We start from the raw sequence: 16102 nt of genomic DNA, 5'->3' as shown, positions 1-16102 counted from the left end.
CAAGACTCCTGATATTCATCATAGGATTGAATTTCAATTAAATGGCAGATTTCATTGAACAGGACCCATTTGCAGTGATAATTCAAATTAACCAGTCATTTGAATTAAGCAACAAATTTTCAATAGAGCTGCATTTTTTGTATGATTTTGATTCAACTTTCAATTAAGAACAATTGTACATTTAATTTTGCTAATGAAAGTAAGAGAAATATGTAATTATTCAAACATTCGGTCAGATGTATGCAGTCTAATGCGTTTATTGCACTAGGTGACTCTGGTGAAGATGCGGACTCACATTTCCTCCTGCAATAAAGTTCAGGAACAGATGGACAACTGCCCAAAGTTTGTACCAGTTGTTCCTACCACACAACCCATTCCCAGGTAAGGAGTCTGCAATGCAACTAGATGCAACACTGCTACTTCTACAAAGGTTTTTTGAAAATAAGCCAATATTAAAGTTTACAAACTGTCATGACACTCTTGACCAATTTAGAAGCACTGTTTTAGATGGTACAATTTCAACCATCAGAGTGATTACTGAAACCCATTCACCCAGTGATAGTATCCATTTTCACTCATGAGCATACAGTGTTACTTTAGTGTTTTGGGGAGGAATCAACTAAAACGTATAAAGCATTCTCACATGCACATTCACTTTTTAGAAAAATAATTTTAAAAGCTGAAACTGTTTGATCTTCAGAGATGACTAGTAAAAATAACTGTGCACAAGAGGTGCTTACATACAGCACAATGCAAATATAAGTATGCTTGAGAAATTCCTCCTACAGTAAAAGAGCTGCTTGATTCAATATAACTTTATAATGAAGCATACATTCCTGGATTTGTAGAGGAGATATCAGACATTCTCTTGACACAGAGGCAAGATATATCTATCTATGTATTGTTTACATACATTGAGGTCCCACTCCATGTCAAACATTGCTACAGAAACAAAACAGTCTTAAAATGCTGTGTGCTTAGCTGCTCATTCTAGCAGTTTCCTGATGAAACAGTTAAATTCTGAATGACCTTTGAGCCCGTATTTCAATAACCTGTTAGACTTTGTGACCTTAAAGAGAAACAGCTCCACCTTAACAGAATAATACGTTGTGCATTATGTGGTATAGCACTACTGTTCTTCTAAAGCAGCACACAATCCAACTTTGATAAATGTATTTAAGATTATGATGGGCTTCTAGAATGTGGATTGAAGCAATTTTTTCTGTTTGTGAAATTCAAGAACAAGGAGTAGTAGTTCCAAATTAAGGATGACAAAAGGAAATTTGGACATTTTTCAATAAATGGATGATAAACGTGTGATACCAGTAAGTGTGGTGGAACAAGATACTAGAACTGGATTCTAAAAGCTACTAGATAATTTCATCTCAACAAATAGAATTCAAGATTATTAGATTTAGAAATGCATCAAGGTAATCTTGTGAGAAGTTGGATGGGTAGGCTAGGTGGACTGATGGGTTTATTCCTGCCTGAAAATTATTACTATAATTCACTATGAACAACGCTGCAGGAGATCTACTAATTTAAAACAGCAAGTCTTGTGCACATTTCTTTCAAATTCCTGTGTTGCACTTAGTCATTTAGGCCAGTCAGTTTAACCTCAGTGGTGGGGAAACTTTTAGAAACGATGATCCGGGACAGAATTAACAGTCACTTCGACGAGGGTGGATTGATTAGGGAAAGCCAGCACGGATTTGTTAAAGGCAAATTGTGTTTAACTAACTTTATAAGAGTTTTTTGATGAGGGCAATGCAGTTGATGTGGTGTATATGGACTTTCAAAAGGCGTTTGATAAAGTTCCGCATAGTAGGCTTATCATCAAGATTGCAGCTCATGGAATAAAGGGGGCAGTAGCAACACGGGTACAGAATTGGCTAAGGGACAGGAAACAGAGAGTAGTGGTGAACGGTTGTTTTTCGGACTGGAGTGGTGTTCCCCAGGGGTCGTGCTGGGACCGCTGCTTTTCTTGATATATATTAATGACTTGGACTTGGGTGTACAGGGCACAATTTCCAAATTTGCAGATGACACAAAACTTGGAAGGGTAGTAAACAGTGAGGATGGTGGCATGGGCGGACACGTGACAGAAAAATGCAAAGTGATACATTTCAGTAGAAAGAACGAGGCGAGACAATATAAACTATAGGGCACAACTCTAAAAGGGATACAGGGAGATCTGGGGGTATATGTGCACAAATAGTTGAAGGTGGCAGGGCAGGTTGAGAAAGTGGTTAAAAAAGCATACAGGATCCTGGACTTTATAAATAGAGGCATAGAGTACAAAAGTATGGAAGTCATGATGAACCTTTATAAAACACAGGTTCGGCCAGAACTGGAGTTTTGTGTCCAGTTCTGGGCGCCGCACTTTAGGAAAGATGTGAAGGACCTAGAAAGGGTGCAGAAGAGATTTACTAGAATGATTCCAGGGATGAGGGACTTTAGTTACGTGGATAGGCTGGAGAAGCTGGGGTTGTTCTCCTTGGAACAGTGATGGTTGCGAGGAGATTTGATAGAGGTATTCAAAATCATGAAGGGTCTAGACAGAGTAGATAGAGAGAAACTGTTCCCATTGGTGGAAGGATCAAGGACCAGAGGACACAGATTCAAGGTGATTGGCAAAAGAACCAAAGGTGACATGAGGAAAAACTTTTTAACAGTACGAGTAGTCAGGATCTGGAATGCACTGCCCAAGGGGGTGGTGGAGGCAGATTTAATCATGGCTTTCAAAAGGGAACTGGATAAGTACTTGAAAGGAAAAAAATTGCAGGGCTATGGGGAAAGGGCGGGGGAGTGGGACTAGCTGGATTGCTCTTGCAAAGAGCCGGTGCAGACTCAATGGGCCGAATGGCCTCCTTCCGTGCTGTAACCTTTTTATGATTCTATGATTTGATACAGGAGCCAAGATGTCTGTAACCTCTGAGGGACCTTACCGGTCACACTTTGTGACCTGCAACTGAAGAACACTTAAATTCTAACCTCAACTAATGTTTACTTAACCGTAATTGGAATTTGTGACCTTAAAGTCACAGGGCTCCACCTTAGCAGTAGCAGAATAATGCACACTCTCCATTATATGGCATGATTATTATAAAACGGAGTGTTGTACAGCTTACTGAGAGCAATGTCACAGGAAATCCTCTGATACACGTTAAACAAAGGTACATTTATCGCATAACAGATATCACATTCCGTACATCACACTTTGTTACAGATGCAAAACAATCTTAAAATACAGAGGCTTCTGATCTACAGTCTGAATCTGATTAGTACATTCCAATTTGCAAAGTTTCTTAGTCAATAACAATTACATTCTAATTGACCTGAACTTCTGTTTACTTACTAACATTTGGACATTGTAGCCTTAAAGGGGCATAGCTGCACCTTAACAGAGTAATACATTGTGCATTACTTAGTATAATATTCCTGTCTTTGTAAAACAGTGTATTGTTCAAATTTACCATTAGCAACACCATGTGAAATATGTTAGTATATATAATGAAAAATTGCATCTAGCATATGTTTTGTTTGTCACATACTTCCTGTGTCACATTTTGGCATAACACATGCATATATGGAAATTTCTCACAACACATTGGTTCAATTTTCAAATTCATACAACAAAAAATCAAATGGACAAATGCAGAATACACAAATCAAACTTGACAAAAATGGGAAGATAAACTACTACTATGAACATATGAAAACAACTAATCAAACTTGAGCAGTCAGCAAATTATTCCAATAAAAGAGAGGGAAAGCTGAACCAATCATATTATTCCAAATCATTTTTGAAAATTCATTTGGCTGCCATCTTGTGTTCTCCACTAGACTGAGCACTTACAAAAATAACTTACTTTTTAATAGAGTCTTTAGCATAATAAAATGTCCCAAAGTACCTAACAGACATGACACTCTGGCACTAAGCAGCGATGGGAGAAAATTTAGCGAGGTAACTGAAAGCGAAGTCAGAGGTAGATTTTGAGAAGGGACGGACAGTGTCAAATTTAAGGGATGTAGGGAGAGCATTCCAGAGTGCAGGGCTGAAGGCTGTGCGACCAAGAGTGGAGCAGAGAATGTGGGAATTGTAAAACATTTCACGTAGGGCTGGAGGAGGTTGCAGAGTTATGAAGGGACTTGTAGATGAGGACAAGGATTTTGAATTCAGTGTATTGGGAGATGGAGAGCCAATGGAGGTTTGTGAGAACAAAGGTGATCAGGAAAGTGCAGCAGGAGGAGTTTTGGACAAGTTTCAGTTATAAAGGTGCAAATCTGGAGTGATGAAGGTGGACTTTCTGCTGAAAATGAGGTTTGTAACATATTAAAGAAATAAATTACAGAATTTACAAGAATATGATTAAACTTACCTCTACAACAACATTTTCCGTGTTTGACATGCCTGTAACAGTGCTTTCCATTGGAGGCTTGTACCTATTTGAGAATCCCAAGTGTGGAATTCCTGTAGGTTCCCAGACCTACCACTGTTAGGTGAGACAGAGTCAAGCTGCAGCAGGCTAGTTCTCAGCAGGCATCTGTGCATACAACATCTAGAAAATTTTATGATTAATAGCTAGACTGGCTGCTCACAGAGCATTCCATAATCTACCCTTTCCAATAGGTAATTAATGAACAAAAATCCTCACTGAAACTAGTTTTAGGACAATGAAAGTTAACTGAAATTTGTATAAAACATCTAGTATGACTGGATCAACTTCTGCTGAAAAATATAATTTAGGTTATTGAATTCAAATGGTGTTCACAGCCATACATGATAAATGAAACTTTAAACTGCCAAATTTCAAGTGGAATCTTTATATATTTTGTATTGTCTTCTAAATGGTTACAGTAGCTGCCGTTTAGTTTTTTATACTGAAACAAAAACAGTGATTGTTCATATAAACAGATGACCACTTATTCATGTTTGGAGGGAATTCTGAATAGAAGTCCTAAACCTGTTTTACCAACATGTTCTGCCAATCAAAATAATTTTACTATCTCTGGGAAGATGTCTTGCAAACTTCTTTCCACTCCCCCCCCCCTCCTCACCCCCCCCTCACCCCCCCCCCCCCCCTCACCCCCCCCCCCCTCACCCCCCCACAGTAACAAGTTAACCTCTGATTTGCTGTAAGCAATGCTCAGGAGCTCTGCTTATATATGTGTCTAGTGCACGACTGTTGCATGTTGTTACAGATACAAAACAATCTTTAAAAAAAATAAGAGCAGGTATTTCATCCTTGGTTCTTTTGACCTGGAGCCTGAAATATATAAGCAATGTACTGAATTCTAATTCACCTAATGAATTTACAAGCAACTACAATTATCTGGATTCCCTAAAGGAGTACTTGAACAATAGTTTTAAAGGGACAGGTTAGGTTAGTAAATAAACATCGCAAGCGTCCTCCATGACCCAATACTACCCATGACCAACACCAAATTGGATCTACTAATAAATATATTTATAGTATATTTTAAAAGTTTTGGATATAGTGCACACGTCCTGCCCAATTCACACTTCCTTCCTGTATCTTGACTTTTGTGTTATTCTATTTCCATCACACCTGAGTATTACTTTTAACCTATAATAAATTATAAGGTATGTATATTTATGTTTCAGACCTCCCAAAACTAGGTAACTATACTGCTCCTCCATGCCCTTTCTCCCAGGCCTGTTCCTCTAGGTGATGCTGCAAATAAGATTTATTTTTAACTTCTCTGTGCCAGTGTTCCCTCCAAGTATGTTTATTTTTAAGTAACTTTTAAAGTTTTAATTTAAAATGTCCTTATAATTATTTACCCTGTGTCTGCCTCCCTGGGCCTACACTTCCCACCTTATACCCTCCCCAGGCCTGTCCATCTCAGGCCACCCACACCCCCTCTTAAACCCACTATCAGACTTGGCACCTCCTAAATGATTGCCTACACTGGTGTCTATGCTCCGCCACTCTACATGTGCCTCTGGCTAGCTGGCCTCCTGCACCTTCTGTCCTCGGACCTCTGATTGCCTGTCCGTGCATCCGCCCATTTGGCAATATTCGTTCACCAATTTGGAACTTCTGGCCCACCCTGCCTGTCCTCTGGCATCTGGCTGTTTGCCTGCCCCATTGGCAATGCCTGTCCTCAGGTATCTGGCTGTTTGCCTGCTCCATTGGCAATGCCTGTCCTCGGGTATCAGGCTGTTTGCCTGCCCCATTGGCAATTCTTGTCCATGCCCTCTTTCTTCACTGGTTCCCCACCACTAAGCTGCGAAACTGACATTTTGTTATTAAAACTACTGCACTACTGCATTGCTGCAAAATTGGAAGTGGTTCTAATTTGAAGAAACATGCACTTGTTTTTGAACAGTTTAGCACAAAGTCATGAGATTGATTGTTTTTATAGCTATAATTGTTCTATAGCCTATTTAAAGGACTATAAACACTGTAAATTAACTTGCCGGATTCCCAACTTAGTGCTTTGGCGTCAAACTAGTGGTGGTGACCGGGAGGTGAAGGGAAGAGGGTGATGGTGACAGCAGGAGAGCGAGGTAGAGAGGAGGATAAGGGGGTAGGGGAGCCAATGAGGGGAAACCAGATAGAGGGGAGGGGACGGGACAAGATGGGGTGAACATGACTGGTGAGGGGATGAGGGAGATGGGAGGATACACAGAGTGAGGAACTGGTTGGAAAACATAAGGGGATGGTGGGAAGGAGCATGATGTGGGGTACGGGAGCAGATGTCAGGCAAAAATTAGTACCAATCCATCCTTTTTTGCTGCTTCTAATATTAAGTATCTTGCATGCCTCTGTCACACATCAGGCATGACACTTTCTTGCATGTGTTGTACTTGAAGTTAAATAGTTCAAATGTCATTTATTAAATAACAACCAATCACAACTAAACAGTTAAGGAACCTGCCAATGAACAAGGAGCAAATGGGAATGAAAGCTATCAATCAAGAATTAGCCATCAGCAAACATCTACCAATAAAGCAACTGGCAAGAAGAAAGGGAACCAGTGAAATCATTCAAAATATTTTTTTAAGATCCCTTCTGCTTCCATCTTGTTTGGCAGTAACCAGAAGACATAGTACTAAAATTATAAGCACAAATTACGTTAGTCCTAAAATATAAAAGTTTGAAATGTCTGCAGGAATATGTCTATTCACCTTGCAAGGAAACCTGGAGTTTAGTTCTGCATTCCCCCAGTTCCTGAGTGAAAAATCTCAAATAAATTATATACCTCATAATGCGGCAGTGTTGCCTTTTTTTTAATGTCACACTGATGGACTACAACACCTGGAGTGCAGCACCTGGTGGCCTTTTTCGCCTCTTAGAGTCCTGGATAGGTAGGATTGGGCTTAGAAAAGGGAAGTTGTGCTTTGCTCTGTGAAGGCCAGTCTTTCTATCAATCATAAAAGAAATTATGATGTTTTAAAGATGCATCCGATTTTCTGATTGGACAAACAAAAAATATTTTCTCCCATATACAGCCTTCTGGTTGAAAATCTGATCCGGGGGGAAATTTCCTCACAACAGCTGTCATCACAGTGCGTTGGGTCCCCAAACAGGTAAGCCCCTACTTCTCTCAAAGTACATTGGTATTAAATTTTTTAATTCTGTATACAGGTCAAAGCCCTCTGCCACTGTACTCCACTCTCCAGACCACCACCCTGCCCTGCTCTGCTTTCTGACCTGGAATGAGACTGCATGAAACATTATAATTGCACACCAGACCCCAGACCACTCGAACAATACCACGGGAGACCAGCTAGGAAACATAAAATTATATTTAACACGGCAATTCTTTTGCAGCAGGATGGATGTTGCATTGTGTTTACATTGTGCTTGTTTTGGGATCAGTGAAATACATGAAACAGATAATCCAGCTCTTCCCCACTGGAAGTCTTTTATTTTCTCCTCCATTTTTTACCCTCCTTTCCTGAAGGTGGTAACAATGTAGGAGGGACTTTATGTCCTGATACAGCACAGAGCCAATCGCTATTCTTGACCTAGCAAACCTGCTGGTTACTTTGGTAAAGATACGTTTACAAATTACTAAAGCAAATTTGTTCTCCTTCAGTAATATTCCAAACCGTTCCACGTTCATCTGCCCATACTGTGGGGCACGAAACCTTGACCAACAGGAACTAGTCAAACACTGCATGGAAAATCATCGCAATGATCCCAACAAAGTGGTAAGTACCCAATTTCCTATTTAATATCCAAACCAGGATAATTAAAAGTTGAAGTTTTCTGGTAGATCTATATGTTAAAAATCTTGTGTAGGGCATGTACTTTCTGTTCACAAACCCTATTTCCTGTTGTTACAATTTTGATCATGCTTTTGTGTCAATATTTACTATTGCAAATTACTATATCAATAATTTCATTCAATTTTGCTGTCAATTGTTATGATGTAGTTGCAAGCACTGAACTCTAGATGGCTCTGTGGAATTGAGTTCCTACAGTCTCTTAACTTTGGTTACCATCTTGTATGTAAAAAAACTTATGTATTCATCAACTGGCTGTAGGTGATGCCACAGGCAGTGTATAACTATCTGAAATATATTTCCACAAAATTGGATCCCTTCGTCAAGAATTTGCATTGAAGAAATGTCACACATTTTCTCATTATTATGAAAGATTAACCAAAATATAAACCATCTCCTATTGTTACCGTAACATGCTGTTGTTTATTTGAACAAAATTTGTATTTGCAAACAACTTCTCCAATTTTGAAAATGAAATTTTTGTAGAGGAGGGTGAGAGGGGACAATGTACATTTTCATGGTCTGTTACTGGAAGCAGGGAAAGGGGGATGAGAAAAAACACAGAATGCAACCTGTGCTGCATAGGCTTCTGGAGTACCTCTTGTGCTGGCTTGCTGAATGGACAACAGGCTAACAAACTAATTTAGAAACAGCAAAAAGGATGGACTGGTACTAATTCTTTTATCTTCTAGCTCCTTGATTTTGTTTTTGATCAACTGTCTGAATAGGTATGTCCAATTTGTGTGGCAATGCCATGGGGAGATCCAAGCTACAAGAGTGCCAACTTTCTCCAGCATTTGCTTCACAGGCACAAGTTCTCCTATGATACATTTGTGGTAAGTGTGAGTTCATTAACATAATGAAAAAATATTATTTATAGTACTGCAGTGGATCTGTTTGTAAATGTACTGCCCAATGTGTAAATTCATTGAACTATATAGATCAGGATGCCCCCAGGTTTGATACTCCTCAGTCTCTGCTCAGTTAGCTGATCTCAGCCAAGATGGCAGTTGGGATAGGATAAGTTAGCTGTCCCACTCCTGATTGATAACTACTGACTCCTGGAAAGTGCATGTGTGGATGTCAGGTGGGGACAGGATCGGGTACAGCTGTGATTTTCCGCTCCCCACCCCCAAAATACTCACCATCTAGAATCACATGCAGAATGGCCATTTGACCAGGTGCTGGAGGGCTGCTGGAAAAGTATGTAGGTTGAACATTATTTTGATTATAATTTAATTTTTTTTAATTAACATTTTATACTTTGCCCCTAATGTGGGATTGGACCGACTGGCTTTAAGCTGCTTGCTTTGAATTAAATTAAGTTGGTGCTGAAGAAGCTGAATGCAGAACCAGAATTAGAACAACAGAAAGGGAAAAGCGGGAAACAGGCCACTTAGGGAAAGGAGAAGGGCCCAGAGACATGGCTCGGATGGGCTACCAGAATGTAGCTGCAGAGTGGGATACAAAAGAACATTTATTTGTCTGTTTACTTATTTAATTAAATGATTACCATCCTATGCATCAATCCCATGAGCAGCCTGTGAAATAAGGGCCAGGTTATGAACTTTTGCATTGTTGAGGTACATCTGTCATACTTGATGAACTGTACATGAATACCGCATTTCATAAGTAGTGTAGCAATTTATTACTTAACCAAAGCATAACCACAATTGGAATATTTCCATACTTTTTTATGCTGGTTTTAGCCTTTGAAAGTATCAAACTGTTTGAACCTACACGGGAATGTTTTTGTAAAAATCTGTGATCCATGTTTTCAATCTTCTGTTAACTTTTTTTATGAGCTATTTTGTGAATTATACTGCTAAACACCACTTTGGGGAGGGGTGGGTGAGGGACATTTCCTCGGAATGCACTATGTAGCAGAAATGGTAAACCTGTTCTTTATAAACAGATTTACAGTTTTGTTACACATACTACACAGGAGACCTTCCTCATTGTAGGAGGGCGGGGCAGTCTGCATCTTTTTCTTCTGTTCCCTCGTCTCCCCCGCCCCCCCACATACACGTATGCACATTCACGTAAGTTTTATATGTCTAATTAGCAGGATGCTTATTTTGCTTCTACTGTGGAAGTGCATGTACCAGTGCGATACTCATTTTCTACCACTAGGTGTCAGAGCAATATGCTGCAACACCTTGGAGAATGTCAGGAACTTGTTAATTATTATCGACTGATTGTGCTATTCTACAAAAAAACCTTTCTTTCAGAATCTGTCCAGGTTTATTTCATTTTCAGTAATGCTAAATTAAGATTAATTGCAACTGCTTAACATGCAGATATATTGGGGAAAGATTTCCGCTGTTGGTTTTTTTATTAAAAATATAAAATTGTTCTTTATTTGCACATTTACAATTTCGCTACACAGTAAATCGTGAACAGCAGAAATCTTCCTCCATATACAGGTGATGTCACAGTGCCTGAACATTTTACAACTGCATATATAATAAACTATGTACCCTCCACTCCGCGACCCCTCCACTGTGTCTCATTTGTCACACTGCTTGTCTGACATCCAGTATGGATGAGCAGAAATCTCCTCCAACTAAATATTAGGAAGCCATTGTCTTCAGTCCCCACCACAAACTCCGTTCCCTAGTCACCAACTCCATCACTCTCCTTGGTCACTGGCTGAGGCTGAACCAGACCCTTTCACAATCTTGGTGTTGTATTTGACCCTGAGATGAGCTTCCAACCACATATCCGCTCCATCACCAAGACCGCCTACTTCCACTTCCTTAACATCGCCGGTCTCCGCCCCTGCCTCAGCTAATCTGCTGCTAAAACCCTCATCCATACTTTTGTTACCTCTAGACTTGATAATTCCAATGCTCTCCTGGCCGGCCTCCCATCTTCCACCCTCCACAAACTTGAGCTCATCCAAAACTCTGCTGCCCATATCCTAACTCGCACCAAGACCCGTTCACCCATCACCCCTGTGCTCACCGACCCCCGTTGGCTCCCAGTCCGGGAATACCTCGATTTTAAAATTCTCATCCTTGTTTTCAAATCCCTCCATGGCCTCGCCCCTCCCTATCTCTGCAACTACTTCCACCCTACAATCCTCCAAGATCCCTGCGCTCCTCCAATTTTTGCTTTAACGCATCCCTGATTTTAATCGCTCCACCATTGGCGGCTGTGCTTTCAGCTGCCTAGGCCCTAAGCTCTAGAATTCCCTCCCTAAACCTCTCCACTGCTCTCTCCTCCTTTTTAAGACGCTCCTTAAAACAGACTTCTTTGACCAAGCCGTCCTAATAGCTCCTTATTTTTTTATATTCGTTCATGGGATGTGAGCATCGCTGGCAAGGCCAGCATTTATTGCCCATCCCTAATTGCCCTTGAGAAGGTGGTAGTGAGCTGCCTTCTTGAACTGCTGCAGTCCATGTGGTGAAGGTTCTCCCACAGTGCTGTTAGGTAGTGAGTTCCAGGATTTTGACCCAGCGACGATGAAGGAATGGCGATATATTTCCAAGTCGGGATGGCGTGTGACTTGGAGGGGAACGTGCAGGTGGTGTTGTTCCCATGTGCCTGCTGCCCTTGTCCTTCTAGGTGGTAGAGATTGCGGGTTTGGGAGGTGCTGCCGAGGAAGCCTTGGCGAGTTGCTGCAGTGCATCCTGTGGATGGTACACACTGCAGCCATGGTGCACTGGTGGTGAAGGGAATGAATGTTTAGGATGGTGGATGGGGTGCCAATCAAGCGGGCTGCTTTGTCCTGGATTGTGTTGAGCTTCTTGAGTGTTGTTGGAGCTGCACTCATCCAGGCAAGTGGAGAGTATTTCATCACACTCCTGACTTGTGCCTTGTAGATGGTGGAAATGCTTTGGGGAGTCAGGAGATGAGTCACTCGCCGCAGAATACCCAGCCTCTGACCTGCTCTCATAGCCACAGTATTTATGTGGCTGGTCCAGTTAATTTTCTGGTCAATGGTGACCCCCAGGATGTTGATGGTGGGGGATTTGGCAATGCCGTTGAATGTCATGGGGAGGTGGTTAGATTCCTTGTTGGAGATGGTCATTGCCTGGCACTTGTCTGGCACAAATGTTACTTGCCACTTATGAGCCCAAGCCTGGATGTTGTCCAGGTCTTGCTGCACGTGGGCACGGACTGCTTCAATATCTGAGGGGTTGCGAAAGGAACTGAACACTGTGCAATCATCAGCGAACATCCCCATTTCTGACCTTATGACGGAGGGAAGGTCATTGATGAAGCAGCTGAAGATGGTTGGGCCTAGGACACTGCCCTGAGGAACTCCTGCAGCAGTGTCCTGGGGCTGAGATGATTGGCCTCCAACAACCACTACCATCTTCCTTTGTGCTAGGTATGACTCCAGCCACTGGAGAGTTTTCCCCCTGATTCCCATTGACTTCAATTTTACTAGGGCTCCTTGATGCCACACTTGGTCAAATGTTGCCTTGATGTCAAGGGCAGTCACTCTCACCTCACCTCTGGAATTCAGCTCTTTTGTCCATGTTTGGACCAAGGCTGTAATGAGGTCTGGAGCCGAGTTGTCCTGGTGAAACCCAAACTGAGCATCGGTGAGCAGGTTATTGGTGAGTAAGTGCCACTTGATAGCACTGTCAACGACACCTTCCATCACTTTTCTGATGATTGAGAGTAGACTGATGGGGCGGTAATTGGCCGGATATGTGGCTCGGTGTCGAATTTTGTTCGATAATCGCTCCTGTGAAGCACCTTGGGACATTTTACTATGTTAAAGGCGCTATATAAATGCAAGTTGTTGTTATGTCATCACCAATATTCGTTTCCAAAGCCAGTATTGTGTACTGCATATTATAAAATACAGCATTTGTACTATTTTATAATACAGGATATTCCATCATTTTATAATACTCTATATTGCACTGGTAGCTGCACATTATTGAGTTTATTTCTTTTGTTTAACCTAAATTATTAGCCCTAACAATGCACAGTGAGACTTTTCTCAATTGCAAAATAAACCCAGTAATACTTTGTGAACAGTGCAGAATTCCATTTATTCTGTGGACTTTAATGTTTTTAAAAAATGAAAAAAGCAATGGTCATTTGTTGATTTTATTCTTGTGACATACAAGAGCACTTATTAGGGAAGTAATGAGTAGTTGATATCTTTACATAGATATAATTCAATTTTTGGTTTGAGGAGGGAGCTATGAAAATGACAGTCATTTTCATAAAATAACAAGTGCTGGAGTACAATTGTCTAAAGTCAATCTGTGGGTATTCTGCCTTTTACATCCAACGACTCCCAACATATAAAGTTGGCTAAGAATTAACCTGGGCATGCAAATGTATGAGTAGGAAATATTTACTTATTATTCAACAAAGCTTACTCATCACAGGTCTGGAATAATCTGCATTTTTCATTTTCTACTTTTGTTGCAGGATTACAGCATTGACGAAGATGCAGCGTTACATGCAGCAATAGCACTTTCACTCACAGAAAAATGAAGCAGCTGTCTACACAGAGATCTAAGCAGACATCCCCTGCACAGGTCACCTCTTACCTGGGCAAAAATAGTGTCCTCTTCCCAGCATTCAATAGGGTGCTGTCATCCTCTGCACAGGTCACTTCTCTCACCTGTGCAAAGAGAGTGCCAATTTCTTAGCATTCTGTAGGACACTGTCATCTTCTGCACAGGCTACCTTCTCTCATCTGGGGAAAGATAGTGCCCACTTCCTAGCATTCAATCGGGTGCTATCATCATCTATACAAGCTAGCTTCTCTCACTTGGGCACAGATCATGCTCACTTCCCAGCATTCTGTAGGGTTCTTGTAGCTCAGCCAGTTACATGACCTCTTTAAACACAAGTGTTTTTTTAATCACTCGTGCACGTCTGTACCTATTGTTCGGTATAAATTTGTTCCTACATTTTTCTACATTACAAAATGTTGTTGTTTTGAGAGGGGTTTATGTAAAAGGGTTGTTTGATTTACAAAGTTTGTGTTTTTAATTTTGTGTTTTTGTGGATTATAAGAAATGAAAGTATATTTTTAAAAATGGTACAGGAGTGAATAGAAAACTTGAGAATTGAGTGAAGAAACCTTTCATCAGTGCTGTGTATCATTTATTTTGTTGCAAATCAGAGCTCGAATTTAACAGTTAGAAGATGGCAAATTGAGTGAAAATACATAGTAAACAGAGACATGACACGGGGGTGTGTGTGTGTGCGCGTGCGCGTGCATTTGGCTAAATTTAGCTATCTGCAGTGGATGATGTATTCTCTCTTTTGTGTTTACCCTTCCAGCTGTTTTCCCACTGAAAATCCTGGTAGATAAGAGGGCAGAAATTGATTAATAAACTGTCATCCATGTGATGTTGAGTATAAACTTACAAAGTGTGACAACCTTAGATTTTTTTCTGTAGAAAATTATTGATTTCTTCAAAGTGAGGTTTATTTGATACTTTGAGGTAACATAGCATTATGACTAATTCATTTACTCTGAAGAAATCAGTAATTTCCAATATTTCAATGGAAGATGTTTGGCTAACCCTGACAGAAAAGGTACATGTTATGAATCCTAATGAAACTCATAGGAATTATTGTAAGTCTGTGGCAGTCCAGGTACTTGCAGTCATTAAGCACTGGACATACTGGATAAACAATATGTCTTTTCATTCATGTCATGTATGGTTGGTGCAGGTCTATTTATAATTTGACCTTGAGGTCAGTTGTAGCCCTGCAGTGATATTTAGGAATACTTGCTCCTGTTCATAGATCTATTCCCAATCCAAAGATAAATGGGTGCTGCAAAACCTTTGGGCTCTTTGAAATGACACTCAGAAGGGGCATTCTATTGACATCACGCTATGGCATTATGGGCTGATTAGCAAATGGATTTTCTGTCCTTTTTCAGAGCGCATCAAGTGCATTGCACACCACAGACAGATGAGAAATGCTATATCTACTGCACACATAGCTGAGACATTCAACATGTCTGGGAACCTCAGACAACACCAGAGGATCTTAATCAGGTAGATCTGCACTACCCATATGAATGAAAAAACATATTGGGGTAAATTTTAACGGGGAGCCGAGAAGAGGGCGGGGGGTTCCTGGCTGGAAACACGGAAGTACTGGTTTCCCGGACGTCCCTACAATTTTGACATAAGGGCGTCTTTCCTTTCTTTTCTGTGGTTTCCCTGTCACTGAAAGCAAACATGCAGGTGCAGCAAGCAGTTAGGAAGGCAAATGGTATGTTGGCTTCATTGCAAGAGGATTTGAGTTTAGGAGCAAGGATGTCTTACTGCAGTAATACAGGGCCTTGGTGAGACCACACCTGGAGTATTGTGTGCAATTTTGGTCTCCTTACCTAAGAAAGGATATACTTACCATAGAGGAAGTGCAGCGAAGGTTCACCAGACTGATTCCTGGGATGGCAGGACTGTCATATGAGGAGAGATTGAGTCGACTCGGTCTGTATTCACTTGAGTTTAGAAGAATGAGAGGGGATCTCGTTGAAACATTTAAAATTCTGACAGGGCTAGTCAGACTGGATGCAGGGAGGATGTTTTCCCTGGCTGGGGTTCCAGAATGAGGGGTCACAGTCTCAGGATATGGGGTAGGACATTTAGGACTGAGATGAGGAGAAATTTCTTCACTCAGAGGGTGGTGAACCTGTGAAATTCTCTACCACAGAAGGCTGTGGAGGCCAAATCACTGAATATATTTAGGAAGGAGCTAGATAGATTTCTAGACACAAAAGGCATCAGGGGTATGGGGAGAGAGCGGGAATATGGTATTGAGATAGAGGATCAGCCTTGATCATATTGAATGGCGGAGCAGGCTCAAAGGGCCGAATGGCCTACTCCTGCTCCT

General features: G+C 41.0%; 1 protein-coding gene across 2 annotated transcripts in view; it reads left to right on the top strand.

Annotated features, from left to right (window-relative positions):
* LOC137333344 (E3 ubiquitin-protein ligase RNF166) overlaps nucleotides 1-14626 on the top strand; it is a 34788-nt gene extending 20162 nt beyond the window's left edge. Inside the window, exons 3-7 of one of the 2 annotated variants that reach the window (XM_067997497.1) lie at nucleotides 269-381; nucleotides 7484-7561; nucleotides 8074-8188; nucleotides 8992-9099; nucleotides 13667-14626. In XM_067997497.1, coding sequence (XP_067853598.1) covers nucleotides 269-381; nucleotides 7484-7561; nucleotides 8074-8188; nucleotides 8992-9099; nucleotides 13667-13732 — 480 coding nt within the window. In that variant the 3' untranslated portion in view covers nucleotides 13733-14626. The remainder of the gene's footprint in view (nucleotides 1-268; nucleotides 382-7483; nucleotides 7562-8073; nucleotides 8189-8991; nucleotides 9100-13666) is intronic. The other variant, XM_067997498.1, reaches the window with a different exon arrangement.
* The last annotated feature ends 1476 nt before the right edge of the window (nucleotides 14627-16102 follow it).

Source organism: Heptranchias perlo, chromosome 16 (genome assembly GCF_035084215.1).
Source record: "Heptranchias perlo isolate sHepPer1 chromosome 16, sHepPer1.hap1, whole genome shotgun sequence".
Lineage (NCBI taxonomy): Eukaryota > Metazoa > Chordata > Chondrichthyes > Hexanchiformes > Hexanchidae > Heptranchias > Heptranchias perlo.
This window is presented reverse-complemented; position numbering and strand designations above follow the sequence as displayed.